General features: G+C 40.0%; 1 protein-coding gene and 1 long non-coding RNA gene across 9 annotated transcripts in view; one reads left to right on the top strand and one right to left on the bottom strand.

Annotated features, from left to right (window-relative positions):
- Positions 1 to 3,317: 3,317 nt before the first annotated feature.
- LOC126295490 (uncharacterized) lies at positions 3,318 to 6,650 on the bottom strand. Of its 2 annotated transcripts, none has more exons than XR_007552498.1 (3): positions 6,039 to 6,650; positions 5,626 to 5,943; positions 3,318 to 5,507 (listed from the first exon to the last, which is right to left on the bottom strand). It is a non-coding gene; the product is annotated as an uncharacterized LOC126295490 (long non-coding RNA). The 2 variants fall into 2 exon arrangements; XR_007552499.1 differs by having other exon boundaries at positions 5,626 to 5,816.
- A 1,159-nt stretch (positions 6,651 to 7,809) lies between these two features.
- The window catches only part of LOC126295484 (uncharacterized protein C1orf50 homolog), a 51,590-nt gene continuing 40,308 nt past the window's right edge, over positions 7,810 to 19,091 (top strand). The window contains exons 1-3 of one of the 7 annotated variants that reach the window (XM_049988039.1): positions 7,816 to 7,953; positions 8,075 to 8,182; positions 8,257 to 8,369. In XM_049988039.1, the coding sequence (XP_049843996.1) occupies positions 8,131 to 8,182; positions 8,257 to 8,369 (165 nt within the window). In that variant the 5' untranslated portion in view covers positions 7,816 to 7,953; positions 8,075 to 8,130. Of the gene's footprint in view, positions 8,183 to 8,256; positions 8,370 to 19,091 lie in introns of all 7 variants that reach the window. The other 6 variants (XM_049988038.1, XM_049988037.1, XM_049988036.1 and 3 more) reach the window with 6 other exon arrangements.

The following is a 19,091-nucleotide window of genomic DNA, read 5'->3' as shown; positions in this document are numbered from 1 at the left end:
TGACTATTAAATTTTTATCTCCCTTCACTATCTGAATAATTTCTTTTATCTCATCATACATTTCATCAATATCTTTGTCATCTGCAGAGCTAGGTGGCATATAAACTTGTACTACTGTAGTTGGCGTGAGCTTCGAGTCTATCTTCGCCACAATAATGCGTTCACTATGCTGTTTGTAGTAACTTACCCACACTCCTATTTTTTATTCATTATTAAACCTACTCCTGCATTACTCCTATTAGATTTTGTATTTATAACCCTATATTTACCTGACCAAATGTCTAGTTCCTCCTGCCACCGAACTTCACTAATTCCCACTATATCTTACTTTAATCTATCCATTTCCCTTTTTAAATTGTCTAACCTGCTTGCCCGATTAAGGGATTTGACATTCCACACTCCGATTCCTAGAACGTCAGTTTGAGTAGTCCCCGCCAGGAGATCCGAATGGGGGACTATTTCACCTCCAGAGTATTTTACCCAAGAGGACGCCATCATCATTTAACCATTAAAGCAAAGCTGCATGCCCTCGGGAAAAATTACGGCCGTTGTTTCCCCTTGCTTTCAGCCGTTCACAGTACCAACTCAGCAAGGCCGTTTTGATTAGTGTTAAAAGGCCAGATCAGTCAATCATCAGATATTGCCCCTGCAACTACTGAAAAGGCTGCTGCCCCTCTTCAGGAACCAAAGTCTTGTCTGGTCCCTCAACAGACACCCCTCCATTGTGGTTGCACCTACGGTAGGGCTATCTGTATCACTGAGGCACGCAAGCCTCCCCACAAACGGCAAGGTCCATGGTTCATTGCATATATATTACGTATTTTTCCAAATGGGAGTGTTTTTCAAAACTGCTTTGTAACACAACGATCTCTACCATATTTTCAAATTAATGAAGTAAGCAATGTCATAGAGAATCCTCCATTAACCATCCTAAAGTGGCATATAAAATGATTATCCTAAAAATCTTTTGCGATAGAAAACTCCTTAAAAATTGAATCTGAGGTGTGATGCACACAACGCAGAGTTGAAAAAATAAATAGTGCACACTAACGCCACGTGACTGGTTCACAAAACTTTGTCAACATCTGAATGGCCTCACATGTTCAGTATGTATTGACAATACTCAGGATGTTTTGAATTCCATCAATACTGCTAATTAATAACTCTGGTACTCGCAGTACGTCAGTACGCCTTACGATTGTGAATGCATTGACAGTTTCACAATATTATTGAACTTGTGAGGGCCCGGGAGTGTCTCCCCAAAGTACGCACTTTGCTGTTTTGACGTTTGGCTGCCGGAAGTCACGTGACTGTTCCTTCAGTAAACACTTGGCTGCGAGGACGGTTTTCACGCAGTTGCACCCGTGAATACTGAAGGAATTAGTTAAGCATGAAGTAATTTCCATCTAATGTTTTAGTCCTTCATATTCAATAAACAGAATAATGTAAAAGTTCCGCAGTAGGCCCATACTGAAATTTACATAATTGATGTATGTGCATACAGATACGCCAAAATATTCTGCCGATTAGTGTCAGGTTTTTTGTTTTCTTATTGTGGATCTTAGTTGTTATAGCGAAATGTGCGTTAAATATGGAAAAAAAAATGTTGTTAAAAAGTTAACACAAGGCTATACTGGTCATAAGTCTGCTACCTCAGTTTATTTCACAATCACATGTAGGAGGACAAAACCGGGGAATACTAAGTATTTTTAATATTTTGGACGACGAAAAGCGGCTTTTAAGTAGCCATAGTATAGTTCCAGCCCTGTTGAAACCCTGCATAAGGAATGCTGTATGGTGAAAAAAGATCATGGCCGCACCAGAACAGAGTCATAATTTGTACATCTCTAGAAATCAACATTAGCTTCCCAAAAAAAAAAGAAAGAAAAAAAAGAAACAACTTTCCTCAATAAAACAACTTGACAGCTGAAAAGCTTTACAGTGTTTACTCTGAGCTTAGATATAATGTAATGGATAATGCTACATGGCCCAAAAATATTGTGATGTATCATTTTTTTCATTCCAGAGATTCGCCAATATTCCTGTGAAATAATCTTTTCTGTGACAAACAGAAAGAAGAATTAAGTGTAAACTGATCACATACTGCTCAGAAAGTTACTCCCATAATCACAAGCAGTGCCTGTGTCTTAGAACTAAACTTAGTGTTATCACTTTTTATAGAAGTGAAGCCAATTTTACTGTGTCTGTGTAAACATTGGTTATCAGCACAAGAAGCAGGGTAGCATAAATGAATTGAATGCCTAAATGTAATAAGTGCATGGTGCGGAACACCTGCTTCCTTCGGTGGTGTATGTAAATATAACAATAGAAAATCTAGTGTTAAAGAAATTGACTTAAAAAGCTACTGTGTGGACCTAGATTTAGAGTTGGCTGCTTTGGACTTATTAAATCTTATTATAATAATTGTTGTCTAGTATACCATTCTACAGATGCAACTTTGAAAATTTTCTTATCTAAATAGAATCTTGGCTGTGCTATTTAATGCATTTGAAATCAGAAATTGCACTGGGTGTTCATTTCAATATATGTGTTTGCAAGGAGAGTTCTAAGAAGGAAAATTTATGAATCTATTAACCATTTATGGACTATTTGTAGCATGTCATTTACCACCCAGAGGTGATGCCTGCCTTGACACTGTTATCTCAAATATAAATACATGGGGCTATGAGATGACTTTAGTTGACCCAATGATGTCTGCCAACAGATCACTATTCATGGGACTTTATACAAAGAGAACTAATAATCAACCAGCTGTTTCCTAGCATTCTAATTATGTATTCACAAAAAGGATCATTAACAAGGAAACATTCAACTCTTTTTAAACAGAACTATCTGCAGTAGGCTCACAGATGGGATTACAAGAAATGGCTTTGATTAATGCATTTAAAGAGTTATTTTAGACCATCAAAACCAAATTTGATTATAGCTATACACAGAAGACCAAAAAATGTTCCAACACAGGCAAACTCTGTGTGTGGTAAAGTATTTTGTCATAACAGACATGACATTTAAGCAATTTTGAGAATTTCAGCCAGTTTTCTTTTACATAAAAACTAAGACTTGCTGTAGCGTGACACTAAATCCTTGATTTTTTGTTCTTAAACTCAGTAGGAAAATCATGACAAATTCCATTACTTTCTTTGTTGTCTTCTTTTAACTCAAATCCTTTACCAAACACTGATACAGACCGATTATAATGTTTCGTTGTGCAATTCAGTTATATTTACACAATTAGATATCACTAAATTATAGAATACAGTTTGAATGAGCCAAGATAGTGGGATAGCATTATTTTAGTATACCATGACTAACAAAACTCAAAAAATGCAAAAGTAAATTAAAATTTTTATTCACCTTCAACTACATGGAATATCTCTCTCTCTCTCTCTCTCTCTCTCTCTCTCTCTCTCTCTCTCTCACACACACACACACACACACACACACACACACACACACACAATTGCCATAATGTACATGAAGACCTTTATGTGCATTAACAATACTAGGAAAAGGAAATTTTGCTATTCACTGTACAGGCACAATGTAAAGACTGTTACACATTTAACTTTTGGCCAAAGCCTTCTTCAGAGGAAAAAAAAAAAAAAATACTACAAATAGATTTACACACACAGGCACACTCCCGGCACACATGTCCACTATCTGCAATGGGAGATATTGCTTACTAGTGTTAATCTGTTCGTGTTTTGTTCTCTGGAGAAGGCTGTGGCCAAGAACCAAATGTGTAACATTCTTTACATTGTGCCTGTCTGCAACTCAACATGTCACCTTCAGAGTGAGTAGCAAACTATTTCTTTCCTAATATTGTTAATATTTCAACCTGGAGTTTACTTTTTTTTTTAACTCTTCATCACCCCTCACAAAATCCTTTTCTGCTTTGTGGAAAAAAAATCTAGTCTGAGATTCAATCTCGGCATTCACATTTACTGTATTTTCTTGTGAGAAAGAATAATCTTTATTAAGATTGCCAATGATCTTCTTCAGATCCTTCAATACTTTGGCCTTAGTCTCCTGTTCACACTGTGTTCCTTTCCCGAGTGCAACTATAGTTTCACAGTGAGACATCACATCCCATTTGAATGTGTCAGCAGATTTTTCTGAATTGCCAGAAAGCAATGCTGACACATATGCATCGTCTGCACTGGACGACAAGGAACACTGTTCACTCTCCAGGACAGCACCAGACAATGATTTGGCACATGCATGTGTATGCTTACATATGTTAAAATTTAAAGTGTTGTATAAACAACTGCATTGATACGAATGCACACACATGTTGCAGATGTTGCACTTAAGTGAACATTTTCTGTCACATATCACTTCTGATTTTTTTATGACAACATACACTTCACAACCAGTGGAAGAAAGCACTTCACACAACCCTTCACCCCTGCATAAAATCATCCCATCTGTTATATCTGAGCTATCGTCGTGGCTCGCTTTCACTCTTGACGCCCTAGAGCATTGTTTACGTTTTGAGACCTTCACTAAGCCCTCATATACTTTGTCTCTCACTAAACATAACAAAGCATTTAATGACTTGTCCAGCTTCTGCACTTTTTCCCTTCTAGGTAACTGTATTTGATTACTTTATGTAGGGACTCCAAGCAATTGTTTGTATTAATGCCCAATCGGTGCCTAAAGCAATACGTCCACTTTTCCACTCGCTGGCAGTACATCTGAATAAAGTACCTGCCAAATTCTGCAGTATCTGGATCATTCAATACGTCTTCCACCACTTTCTCCAGACTACATCTAAAAACATCCACATCCAGTTCAGTCTGAAGTTGCTTTAGTGAACTAAACACTGCTGATTTTTTCTCGCTACCCCCAGCAATTCTCCTTAAATCCTGAGACCAGGTCCGTTGTATATGCCAAGAACTCAGCAACTGGTTTGGCACAGGTCCTATTACTGCTGACCGTGCACTATAAAATGCTGGTGCACCGTCAGACATAAACACATTGGTCTTTACAGTGCCCACCCTCTGTCTCACACATTTGAAATAGAAAGACATGCCTCCCCTATTTGAAAAACAAAATGCAACTGGCAATGCAGCACCATATCTATCGACGATGACAATAAAAAAAGTTGAAAATCGTTTGCAGTCATGCTATGAGTGCCATCCACACATATTTTATCTTCTCCATACTTTAGAAGTTGTTCAGCCTGAAAGTCCGTCATTATAATAAGAATGAAGTCTTCATCTTGAAAATTAGGATCCACTTGTTTTGCTGCTTGAAATACAGTACTGGGTTGGCACTTTGTCTCTTCATTTCTTCAACACACAATTTCACACTCACTGCATCATTTTCATGCTTCTTCGTTGCATAACCAATATCAAAATCCCTTTTTATATTATGCAAATCTTTTTTCTCAAGGAGATGGATTCTCTCCACACTTGCAGTGATTGGTGCACTTTGCACATCTTGTAGAACTCGTCCAACAGGAACACCCTGTGACAGCAGTCCTGAAAAAAGAAAAAAAGTGAAATAAAAATGAAGCACATTGATAGACCCTACGTCTGTTCACACAAATAAATTTGATAATTTCATGTTTCATGCACATAAGTGACACATCCATTTTACCTGCCAACTCTGCCCTCTCGTTCCTATGCAGAAATGTTCTTCCAACATCTTGGGTGTGTCCCATATGTTTTGGAAAAAAATTTAAGCAGCATTTGTCGTCTGTTATTGTCACCTGCATGCTGGATGGACAAGCACTGCCCATCTTATTCGTGCCCATACTTTTGACACGCCTGGCACCTGTTCCTTTAGAACTGAAATTGAAACACCAATGTCAATGGTAATATCGAACACGTTTTTCTAGTCGCTTCTGCTCCAAACAGTTCATTACATAACGAAAATGGTTTACTTTTTCGTAAGAAAGTTTCCACTCTTCAAAGTCTGAAAAAAATATTAAGGCAGTATTTTTAAGTCATGTACTTGGGACCAACAAAAATACCAAAACGTGACTAATACAACAAATATAGAAAACAAACCTGCAAGACAACCAAATTCTATCTCCTGGCACTCAAAACTAACATCATGGTTCTCTTGCATATGTGTTCTCAATGTGTCATAGGAGAGAAACGAGGAGAGCACTGTGGGCAACTAATGCGGCATTTCCGACTGTTTCCTTCGACTTCATGCCATGCACAGTTATTTGATGCCGTTTTAATGAACTGCATCTCATAAATGCAATTCCGCACTGGGGACACAATCCACAGCCTTTTCCTGTTTTAAGACACATGGATGTCAAGTTCATGAGCTTTCCTCATATGGGCGTAGAGGTTCTTTCGCATTTTAAACCTGCATTACTCACACTTATAGAGCGTTTCGTGGGAATCATTCATGTTTAACTAAACAATAACAAAACGGAACAGCAGCAACGAAATAACAAGATGCAGCAACAAACAACGAAAGCAGTTAAATGGAGCACAAGGCAAACATCAACACGAATAGCGTCTTCGAGCATGATGCCTCGTCACGTGAAACCAACTTCCAATCAGTAAACGTCAAAACAGCAAAGTGCTTACTGTCGGGAGACACTCCCGTGAGGGCCCCTAAATGTCCTTGGTTTTGTCCATAGAATTTACTCCACAGTCTAACATGTTCAGGCCCGTCCACACGCAACGATCTGTCTGCGCACATAACATGTGCGCAAACAGATCGTTGCGTATGGACAGAATACTTGCACCAACTTAAGGTGTGTGCAAACCTAGAAGATGCACCACATCTGCGCAGACACGTTGGAGCGTGTGGACAGGAGATCGCCGCAAATCTGACGCGAAACAGCTGTTTGTTCAGTCTAGTGTTTGTATTTGTGCGCACAGGGCATTAAAATGGCTGATACTCGTGTTCTCGAGAGTTTGTAAGTGAATTCATTGAAATATACAGAAACCACCCATGTTTGTGGAAGATTAAAAGTAAAGAATATAGTGACCAAGACAAAAAGACGGCAGCATACAATTTTAATTGAAAAATTGCGGGCAGTTGACGCCTCGGCAAGCAGAGAAACGGTAATAAAAAACAATTTCGTTGCGAACTGGTGAAATTATTTGCGAATGGATGTCGAAACTTGTAACCCCTCATATTATGAGAAAAAATACTTGTATGAGAAGAGCAATTTCTGCTCATGAACGGCTGCCGGTAACATTAAGATTCCTAGCAACAGGAATTTTCATCTGTAATATCGAAACAAGCATTGAGTGAAATAATACCCAATAGATGTGAAGCTATTTACGCTTTCTTGAAGGCTGAGTTCATGAAGGCAAGTCAAGTAAATTAAATCTGTCAGCGAATTGTTTACCGAAAAGAGTTATCCAAAGTTCAGAAATCTAGATGATCTGGTGTAAGAGTAGATCAAGTATACCAGCCAACGTCATGGTATTTTGATCTGCTTGGCTTTCTTAATGATCAAGACCAAGCAGGAGTACAATTGAAGATGAAATTGGAGTGTCAATCTGCCAGGAAATGGAACACGAGGTAATGTAAAACAAAACTGGTTCGCCCTGCAGCTCTCGCAGTAAATTTACGTGAGGAAACTGCTTTCGCTTTAGCAGCCACTGTCTACACCATTTTGACCGCTTTCTCTGTTTCCTGCGGTTGGTCTGAATGATTTTTTGCAACGCAAGTTGCGAACACAGACCACAACAGAACTTCCTCCATTTCTGTATTTCAAAATAACTTAATTAAATTTTGACGTTTACGGGGAGCGTAGTCGCTTGCCGCTAATATTTCTTTTCTACACCGACAGATGGCGGGGGAGTAGTAGATTGGGGTTTGTGTCGTGTGAACACACCACATTCGCAGCGATCTTTTGCATGTACAGATATCTGCGCAGACAGATCGTTGCGTGTGGACCGGCTTTAGACTGTGATTTACTCTACGGTCTTGTTAGTCGAATCTGTTGCTGTGGGTACTTCGTTCAAAGATATTCGTACAGTTTGTACTTAGTTTTTGTTTCGCCTGTGTGTTGGTATTGGGTAATGACGTGATGTGTTCAAGGAAAACTTGAGAGTATTTTTGTCTACAGAGTCGCGCTGATACTGAAATTGATTCGAAGCTGTTGCGTAACATATTGGTGTTCGTATGAAGCGGCGTAGTATAGCAATGGACGCAGATGCCTTCATATCGTCGAAAGGTAAACGGTTAATAATGTTGTCTGCTGTTCAAACATTTATTTGAAAGGTTTTGATTTTCTGGCTTTGTTCTTAGTTTCCCTTGTGGAAAGGAATCCCCAGCCGATGGGCCTGCAGCTGGTCAGCCCCATCGCCGTAGGCAGAACAGATCGAGCCAGTCTCATCGAACTGGCGCAGGAGATTGAAATGGTACGTAGGCCCCGTTCGTGGAAATGTGGGATTCACTGCGTGGTTAGCAAACAAGACTCTGGAAGTACTGCGTGCTCATGTCGCGTATCATGTAACTACCGAAACTGTATGTCCTCACGTTAATGGATACCAACATGTATTAACACAAATGGCACCACGGTTATTCCATTGGTTAGATGCTACAACTGTGATAACAGAACTGAACCACGGCGTGTTTCGAAACTATTTGGGTACATTCCTATGTTTTCACTAAAAATTTTGCAAAATTAAATTTGTAACTCTTATTTAGTGTTGCCATGCAGATCAGTACTTGTGCACGGGACTGTAGGTTCCATGTAACGAACATTTGTTTTAGGTAGATCGTAACATCTTTAATCTGTTGTGGTAGTCAGTTGTACAGTTTAATTCTAATATACAGTGCCTTGCATTTCCACTGTCTCCGGTGAGATAGAAATGCTGGCAGGGTCGGCTCTCAGATTCCTATATAGACTTGATTGTCTGGTACTGATGGGAGTCTTCTTTATGTTGCTGACCAACTGGAAAGTGCATTTACGCGGGGCTGTCAGAATTCCCACAATTGTAAGCTATTACTGCTGTGAGGTCCTTGCTTACTTCTTATTATAATCTGTAATGCCTTCTTTTCTACCTTAAATATTCTTGTACATTAGTTTTGCCAGAAGGTGGTTCCATAACTAACTATAGCGCGCGCGAACACTGAAGTTTTCGTTAAGATGAAATTTTATAATTCACTTGCATTGTTAAGTGTTTCCACATTACTATTTGAAACATCGTTTTATTTATAGCAAAAATTAACAGAATAATATAAAGTTATGAAATTTGGAACTTGATGTACTGTATCTCCAGGCAAATAAACTGTATGAGTGAATGTAAAAATAAAAATTCATGGTTTGGATCTTGTGATACCACGTACCAACCATACGAGTGCATATTCATGGGTGATGCCAGGTCAACTGAATCTGACGGTACCAGATGTCGGCTTTGTCCTGTTGCATAATGACTAATACTGATGTGTAGTGTAATCAGAGGTCTATGTTAGGTCTGAATGTGGCGGCAGTTTGACTGTTAGTTTACGTAGCAGCGCCGTATGCTTCAGTTAACCTGTGTTGCCATCTGCAACCCACAGTCATGTTCACCTCTTGGGTTTATCATTGTCGATATATTGATGAACATAATATGCGCCAAAATACTTGCTCTAGAATTATGACCTTGGCAGCTGAGGAAAGAGTGTGTGTGTGTGTGTGTGTGTGTGTGTGTGTGTGTGTGTGAGAGAGAGAGAGAGAGAGAGAGAGAGAGATTACTATATGGTAAGTGGCAATCTATCATTTTCATTATCCTATCCTAGATTTTCCTTTGTTTGCCACAGGTTTATTTATCATATAATATTACTTTCCTGTATGTTCTTTGCAGTTCAAATTATTTTGTCATTTTTTATTATTCCTGTCATTCTTTACTTGCCTCTGCATTCCCTTATACATGGTTAGTCTGGTGCATCTAAAAGTAAGGCTGTTTGCATTGTGCCATACATGTTTCATTTCTATTTATTTGTGCAGCATCTTGCGTTGTTTATAATGAAAACTGCATTTAGTAGGAGGTGAACACAGACCATGTCTACATCACAGCCCAGGCACTTACCAATAACTTTATTTTGTATTCTTGTTCTTTGGCTTCACCAGCTCAATACCTGTATTTTGTATTCATGCTCTTTGGCTTCACTAGCTCACGACTCAACTGCTAGTTTACAGCCTTGCCTGGAACTCGATCTAAACTACATGTCAGATTGTCACAACATTGATTCTGAGGGAGTCACTATTACACTACAGAACTCTGCAGTATCCCATTGCTAATGACTTAGCCATTTCGCCTTCCAAGTAACATTCTGGCAAAAATATTTAGCCCTTAATTTATTTCTATTATTTGAGTATTGATAGAATTTTCTAAAGGTGGTGATTAATTTTGTTAAGTAATGAACATCTCAAGATCTGACAAACACAAGAAGGTAATGAGTGAGAAAAGCATCAGATGGCAGTGTGTGGGAAACAAATGTGAGTGCAGAGCTCAACTCCCACAGTTGGGAGCAGGTAATGTGGGGAAGTCGCAGTCAAGCAAACCACTGCTTCGTAAGTGTACTGTCACTTGTTCAAAATGAAAAATTTTTTGAAATAAAAGTTCATTAAAATCTGTGTTACTGCCCAGCCATAAAAAAACAAAAGGGGGAAAAAACAGGAAATTGACACAATTTGTGATTGTCAGCTACTATTGGTTTTTATCATATTTTAAGTAAATGCAGTTGTGGATGGAAGTGTCAATGAACTGTTGTTTTGCAGAAGTTAAGTTTTGAATAAGTCCTATTTGTATTATGCCACTACTGTGGTTGTACACAATAGAAGCCGTTTGTTGCTTGTCTTGACTTCTTCTCGACTGTGAGAGTTGAACTTCGCACTTAAGTACCTTCGATTTTACTTTGAAGTACACGGCAGAGTGTACATCCCATTCTACCAGTTATAAGACTTTTTCCAGTCACGTTCACATACGGAGTGTGGTATGAGTGAGTGCCTAGCAGAGGGTTCAATGAACCACCTTCAAGTTGTCTCTCTATCGTTCCACTCTCGAACGGCGTGAGGGAAAAACAAGCACTTAAATTTTTCTTTACGAGTCCTGATTTCTCTTATTTTATCGTGATGATTTTCTCCCTATGTTGGTGGGTGCCAACAGAACATTTTCGCAATGGCAAAACATCCCATTGCAGTGCAAAAGACTTTGTTTTAATGATTGCCATTCCCAATTCACATATCTGTCTGTGGCATTATTTCCCCTATTTCGTGATAACACAAAACGAGCAACCCTGCTTTGTACTTATTCCATGTAAACTGTCAGTCCCACCTGATGCAGATCCCACACCACACAGCAGTACTCCAGAATAGGGCGGACAAGTGTGGTGTAAGCAGTGTCTTTAGTATACCTGTTGCACTTTCTAAGTGTTCTGCCAATGAATCAGTCTTTGGTTTGCCCTACCCACAATGTTATCTATGTGATGGTTCCAGTTTAGGTTATTTGTAGTTGTAATCCCTAAGTATTTAGTTGCATTTACAGCCTTCAGATTTGTGTGACTTATCGTGTAATCAAAATTTATCAGATTTCTTTTAGTACTCTTGTGAATAACTTCACACTTTACTTTATTCAGGATCAATTGCCACTTTTGGCACCATACAGATATCTTATCTAAATCGTTTTGAAATTAGTTTTCGTCATCTGATGACCTTACAAGATGGTAAATGACAGTATCATCTCCAATCAATCTAAGGCAGCTACTCAGATTGTCTCCTATGTTGTTAATATAGATCAGGAACAATAGGGGGTCTACAACACTTCTTTGGGAACACCAGATATTACTTCTGTTTCACTCAATGACTGTTCATCTATTACTACGAACTGTGACCTTTCTGAGAGGAAACCATGTATCCAGTCGCACATCTGAGGTGATATTCCATAGGCACGCACTTTGGTTAGAAGGCACTTGTGAGGAACGGTGATGAAAGCCATCTGGAAATCTAAAAATATGGAGTGAATTTGACATCCCCTGTTTATAGCACCCATTACTTCATGAGTACAAAGAGTTAATTGTGTTTCACAAGAATGATATTTTCTGAATCCGTGCGGACTGTGTCAGTAAAACTTTTTCTTCGAGGTACTTCATACTGTTCCAAAACCCTACTGCAAATCGACGTTAGTGATATGGGCCTTAATTCAACAGATTATTCCTACCTCCCTTTCTGGGCATTGATGTGACTTGAGCAGTTTTCCAGTCTTTGGGTACAGATCTTTCTGTGAGCGAAGGGTTATATAATCGCTAAATATGGAGCTATAATGGGCACTGAAAAAAAAAAAAAAAAAAAGTGGAAGTCACAGCCTGTGTGGTGACAACTTTCTTTAAGGACACATTTTGATTTATACATCATCAAATTAATTCAGGTTAGGGAGATCATGCCATACATACCGGTAGATATAGAGTAATGCATTTTATCCATAGCACAATGCGAGAATTTTAGTATCGCGACATATAAATCAAACACGTAATTGAAGAAAGAAACCACCACTGAACCTGTTACTTCCGTGTTTTTTTATAGTGTCCATTACAGCACCGATACAACCTCTAAATTACATAAAAATGGGCACTTATCTCTTATATGACTTTATATCAGCACTGATAGAACTGGAGCCAGTCAGCTCAACAGATGCCTAGCCATAATACTGGGAGTGGTCACATAAGTTCGTTCATAGGTAAGGCAGCTGCAATTTCAGTTCATTGGTAGGATACAGGGGAAATCCAGTCAGTCTACAAAGGAGTAGAAAATCTTGGTGCGATACTTCCTACCATATTGATAAAGTATGTAGGGACCCGTAGCAAACAGAACTGACAGTGGACACTGAACATATACAGAGAAGGGCAGCACAAATAGTCACAGGTTTGTTTGACAGCAGAGCATCACAGAGATGTTGAAAAAAGTAAACGGGCAGACTTTTGAAGGTAGATGTAAACTATCTACTTACAAAGTTTTGAGAATCCACAAATATACTGCACTGAGGTTGACCCCTCACCTGTGGTTGAGTGGGAGATCATTCCAAAGTCTGGCAGGCAGCAAAATCTTTCCGAGGGGCCGATCGTAGGGCCTTCCCGTTCGTTTGAGGAACAGGTTTTGGGTGTTATCTGTGGCTGGCGATGTCTCTGAGCCGGATGCAGTCCTCCCCCCTTTTGCAGAGGAAGCTTTTCAGCCCGCAAGGTCTGGGCTTTCACGGAGGGTGGATTTGCTGGTAGTTGGGAGCTCCAACGTTAGGCACGTAATGGGGCTCTTTAGGAACACGGCTGCCAAGGAGTGGAAGGAAGCCAGTGTGCACTGCGTGTGTATACGGGGGGGTAGTCGTTCTGGATGTGGAAAGGCTGCTTCCAGATGCCACGAAGAGTACAGGGTGCAACCAACTGCAGGTGGTGGCCCATGTCGGTACCAATGAGGTGTGTCGCTTTGGATCAGAGGTGGTTCTCTCTGGTTTCGGGCAGCTAGTGGAAATGGTAAAGACTGCCAGTGTTGCTTCTGAGGTTGAGGCAGAGCTCACCATCTGGAGCATCGTCGATAGAATAGACTATTGTCCTTTGGTGCAGAGCCGAGTGGAGGGAATGAATCGGAGGCTCATTCAGTCCTGTAACTGTGTAGGATGCAGATTCCTTGACTTGGGTCATTGGGTGGTGGGTTTGCGGGTTCCGCTTGATACGTCAGGAGTCCACTACACACAGGAGGCGGCTACACGGGTAGTGGGGGCTGTGTGGAAGGGACTGGGCGGTTTCTTAGGTTAGAGGGTCTCAGGGCTGCCACAGAAAGGGCGTTCGGTCTAAGGGGGGCAGGTAAAACACAGTACGGTAGTTCTGGAAATGATCGGTATTGTCGTTGTAAATTATCGTAGTTGTTAGGAAAGAACCAGAGCTCCAAGCCCTAATAGAAAGCACTGAAGGTCAAATAGTTACAGGTACAGAAAGCTGGATAAAGTTGGAAGTAAGTTAAGCTGAAATTTTTTCAAACGATCTAACAGTGTTCAGAAAGGACAGATCAAATACATTTGCTGGTGGAGTATTTATTTCTGTCAAAAGTAGTTTCCCATGCAATGAAATTGAAGTAGATAGTCCCTGCGAAATAGTATGGGCAGAGGTTATACTTGACAATTGGACTAAACTATTAATTGGGTCATTTAACCAACCCCCCTCCCCGACTCAGAAGATATAGTTGCTGAACAGTTCAAAGAAAATTTGAGTCTCATATCAAATAGATACCCCACTCACACAATAATAGTCGGTAGGACTCCAATCTGCCTTCGATATGCTGGAAAAAATCATAAGTTTAAAACCGGCGGCAGACATAAATCGTCGCCTTGAATTATATTGAATGCTTTGTCAAAAAATTATTTTGAACAATTAATTCATGAGCCCAGTCTCAGTGTAAATGGTTGTGAAAGCGTACTCGATCTGTTAGCGACAAATAGTCCTGAACAAATAGCGAATATTGTGACGAATACAGGGGTTAGCTAGCACAAGGCAGTTGCTGCTAGGCTGAATTCTGTAATATCTACAACCATAAAAAAGAAATGCAAATTATATCTATTTAAAAAAAGCTGATAAAATTGCTCTTGATGTCTTTTTAAGAGACAGTCTTCACTGTTTCCTATCTGATCATGTAAGTGCAGAAAAGTTGTGGAATGATTTCAAACAGATAGTATCAACAGCAATTGAGAGATATGTAGTATATAAATTAATACGTGATTGTACTGATGCCCCACGGTACACAAAACGGGTCAGACAGCTGTTGCCGAAGCAGTGAAAAAAGCATGACAAATTTAAAAGAACACACAATCCCAAAGACTGTCAAAGTTTTGCTGAAGTTCAAAATATAGCTAGTACTTCAATGTGAGATGCTTTTAATAATTTCCACAACAAAATTCTGTCTCAAAATCTGGCAGAAAACCCAAAGAGGTTCTGGTCATACATAAAGCACAGCAGTGGTGAGACGCAATCAATACCTTCATGCACGATAACAAATGTGAAGTCACTGATGACAGTGCTGCTAAAGCAGAGTTATTAAACACAGTTTTCTGAAACTCCTTGACCAAAGAAGACAAAGTAAATATTCCTGAATTCCAATCAAAAACAACTGCAAAAATGAGAAACATAGATACTACGCAACAAAGCAACTCGAATCACTTAATAAAGCCAAGGCCTCCAGTCCAGATTGTATACCAGTCAGGTTTGTCTCAGAGTATGCTGATAAAATAGCTCCATATTTAGCAATTATATACAACCACTCACTCACAGAAAGATCTGTACCTAAAGACTGGAAAATTGCTCAAGTCACACCAATACACAAAAAGGGAAGTAGGAGTAATCCACTGAATCACAGGCCTATATCACTAACATCAATTTGCAGTAGGGTTTTGGAACATATACTGTATTTGAACATTATGAAGCACCTCGAAGAAAAAGATTTATTGACATAGTCAGCACGGTTTCAGAAAGTATCGTTCTTCCGGAACACAACTATCTCTTTATATTCGTGAAGTAATAAGTACTATTGACAGGGTATGTCAAATAGATTCCATATTTTTAGATTTCCAGAAGGCTTTTGACACCGTTCCTCACAAGTGTCTTCTAACCAAACTGCATGCCTATGGAGTATCGCCTCAGTTTTGCCACTTGATTCGTGATTTCCTGTCAGGAAGGTCACAGTTCGTAGTAATAGACGGAAAGTCATCGAGTAAAGCAAAAGCAAAAGCAAAAGTAATGGCCGGCGTTCCTCAAGGAAGTGTTACGGGCCCTCTATTGTTCCTGATCTATATTGAAGACATAGGAGACAGAGTAGCCATCTTAGATTGTTTGCTTATGATGCTATTATTTACTGTCTTGTAAATTCATCAGCTGATCAAAACGACTTGCAAAATGATTTAGATAAGATATCTGTATGGTGTGAAAAGTGGCAATTGACCCTGAATAAAGAAAAATGTGAAGTTATTCACACGAGTACTAAAAGAAATCGGCTAAATTTAGATTATGCGATACATCACACAAATCTGAAGGCTGTAAATGCAACTAAATACTTAGGGATTACAATTACAAACAACCTAAATTGGAACGGCCACATAGATAATATTGTGGGTAGAGCAAATCAGACTGTGATTCGCTGGCAGAACACTTAGAAGGTACGACACTTCTACTAAAGAGACTCCTTACACCACACTTGTCTGCTCTATTCTGGAGTATTCCTGTGCAAGGTGGGATCCGCATCAGGTGGGACCGACGGATGACATCGAAAAAGTACAAAGAAGGGCAGCTCGTTTTGTATTATCAGGAAATAGGGGAGATAGTGTCACAGATACGATACGTGAATTGGAGATGCACTCATTAAAACAAAAGGCATTTTTCGTTAAGACAGGATCTTCTCGTGAAATTTCAATCACCAGTTTTCTCCTCCGATTGTGAAACATTCTGTCGGTACTCACCTACATAGGGAGAAATGATCATCATGATAAAATAAGAGAAATCAGGGCTCGCAAAGAAAAATTTAAGTGCTTGTTTTTCCCACGTGCCAATCGAGAGTGGAACGGTAGAGGGGCAGCTCGAAGGTGGTTCATTGAACCCTATGCCAGGCACTTTATTGTGAATAGCAGAGTAATCGTGTAGATGTAGTTGTGTTTTTGTGGATCACTTCTGTCACCCTTACTGTAGTTGGTTGCGACCAATGCTTTCTTCCAATCACTGGGCTCAGCCCTCTGTTGGAGGGATACGTGATAGCTTACGGGTAAGATAGTCGCTAACTCGGCTACAATAGGGTATAGAATCTGACAGGCATTCCATTGGGCCCTGGAGTGTTTTCGATTATAAATTTATTAAGTGTTTGTCAGTGCCACTGACATTGTCACTCATCTTTTCAGTGGTACGAGAATTAAATTGTAGCAATTGTTCTGTATTTGCCTTTCTGAGGGGACATCAGAAAACAGAATTTATCATTCCTGCTTTTACTTTGCTACTCTCAATTTCAGTTTCTGTCTCATACTCCAGGGACTGGGCACTAACTTTGGTGCCACTAAATGTCTTTAAATTTGACCAGAATTTCTGTGGGTTTTGTGAGACTTATTTCTATAATAGTCTGCTGTGGTTGTTGTGGTATGTTCTACACATTGCACTTTCCACAACCGAATGTATTTGATTCTGCATCTCCCTATCCGTAACTGAATGCTTTGTCTTGCACCAGTTGTGCAGTAATCTCTTGTCTGCTTCAGTCCCTGACAAGAGTTTCATTGTATGATTTACCAAGGCGCTTAGGTCCATTTGTCAGCATGAGCTGCAATGTATATCTCTCATTGAGCGGCCTTCTGAACTCTGTTGTAGGTTATTCTCGGAGAAGGCGTTCGATAATGTCATCGGTCCCCCACACGAGGTCACACAGTCCTTTTAGGGCACACGAAAGACAACCTGGGTGTATATGGGGGGGTCACAACAGTTTTGGTTGTCACCTGGAATATGTCGTCATGTAGAATGTAATAGTTAGACGTGCTTAAAACTGCAGAGTCGGTTGCAGTTGCTGTAAAGAGTCTGGATACTGAGAGTAGAATATTGTGAAACGTGGAGATTTTGGCCTCCACTTAAAAATGTTCGGACAGTGTTAAAAGGGAATGTGTGAAGATGAAATTAGAGTTTGGACTTACAAATTGGTTTGTGGGTTTTTGTTTGAACACAGCATGGGATCCCTAGTGAAACAGCACAGGGCCAAAATGATCACCACTTCCTTGCCATCTATAAAAAGATGTTGCCAGTAACTATCTCTGGCAGTCAGTACTGCCTGTGTCAATTCTGTGTAGTATGATACCATAATGGATATCACTACAGTGATGTAGGCCACAACTGAAGAAAGTAAGCACCTAGATTTATTCACTTCAAAACCTGTATCTTATGAGCTCACAATCGATCTTTGGTGTAATAAGCCTCGTTGTTACTACTTCAGCTAACCGATGGTATAACATACTACACTGGTGATATTAAATAGTTGAGACGCAGTAATTTTATAGAAATGTGTGTGTGTGAGGTCCATTGCATTCTTGACCACTAACGCTCAACAAAGTACAAATAATCTGCCACTGCACTGTTCTAATACTAATATGTTGTTTAGGTCAGTGCCCACCAGACGAGTTGCTCTATTGTAAATCCAAATCCTGAATCGTGCACCGAGAACTTCTCGACTCTACTCACAGATCTGTCCTCTAGTGTGTCCGACACTCGTCTGCCCTGAGAATACTCGAGTCTGAGTATTTATACTCTTCGTACAATGTACTACTGGTTATAATAATGCAAAACATAATTTGTAATATGAAATGGTTTAACATCGTTATCAAAAACACTATAATATTCCCTACTTTGCTAGAACAAGTTTAAGACGTTTTCTAAACACACAAAAGTTATAGTAAAAATAAAGATTCCAAGACTTACCAAGCGGGAAAGCGCCGGCAGACAGGCACATGAACAAAACACACAAACACACACACAGAATTACAAGCTTTCGCAACTGGTAGTTGCTTCGTCAGGAAGGAAGGAAGGAGAGGGAAAAATGAAAGGGTGTGGGTTTTAAGGGAGAGGGTAAGGAGTCATTCCAATCCCGGGAGCGGAAAGACTTCCCTTAGGGGAAAAAAAGGACAGGTATACACTCGCGCACACACACACACACATATCCATCCGCACATACACAGACACAAGCAGACATATTTAAAGGCAAAGAGTTAAGGGCAGAGATGTCAGTCGAGGCGGAAGTACAGAGGCAAAGAAGTTGTTGAAAGACAGGTGAGGTATGAGCGGCGGCAACTTGAAATTAGCGGAGGTTGAGGCCTGGCGGATATCGAGAAGAGAGGATATACTGAAGGGCGAGTTCCCATCTCCGGAGTTCGGATAGGTTGGTGTTGGTGGGAAGTATCCAGATAACTCGGACGGTGTAACACTGTGCCAAGATGTGCTGGCCGTGCATCAAGGCATGTTTAGCCACAGGGTGATCCTCATTACCAACAAACACTGTCTGCCTGTGTCCATTCATGCGAATGGACAGTTTGTTGCTGGTCATTCCCACATAGAAAGCATCACAGTGCAGGCAGGTCAGTTGGTAAATCACGTGGGTGCTTTCA

This window comes from Schistocerca gregaria, chromosome 11, assembly GCF_023897955.1.
Source record: "Schistocerca gregaria isolate iqSchGreg1 chromosome 11, iqSchGreg1.2, whole genome shotgun sequence".
Lineage (NCBI taxonomy): Eukaryota > Metazoa > Arthropoda > Insecta > Orthoptera > Acrididae > Schistocerca > Schistocerca gregaria.
This window is presented reverse-complemented; position numbering and strand designations above follow the sequence as displayed.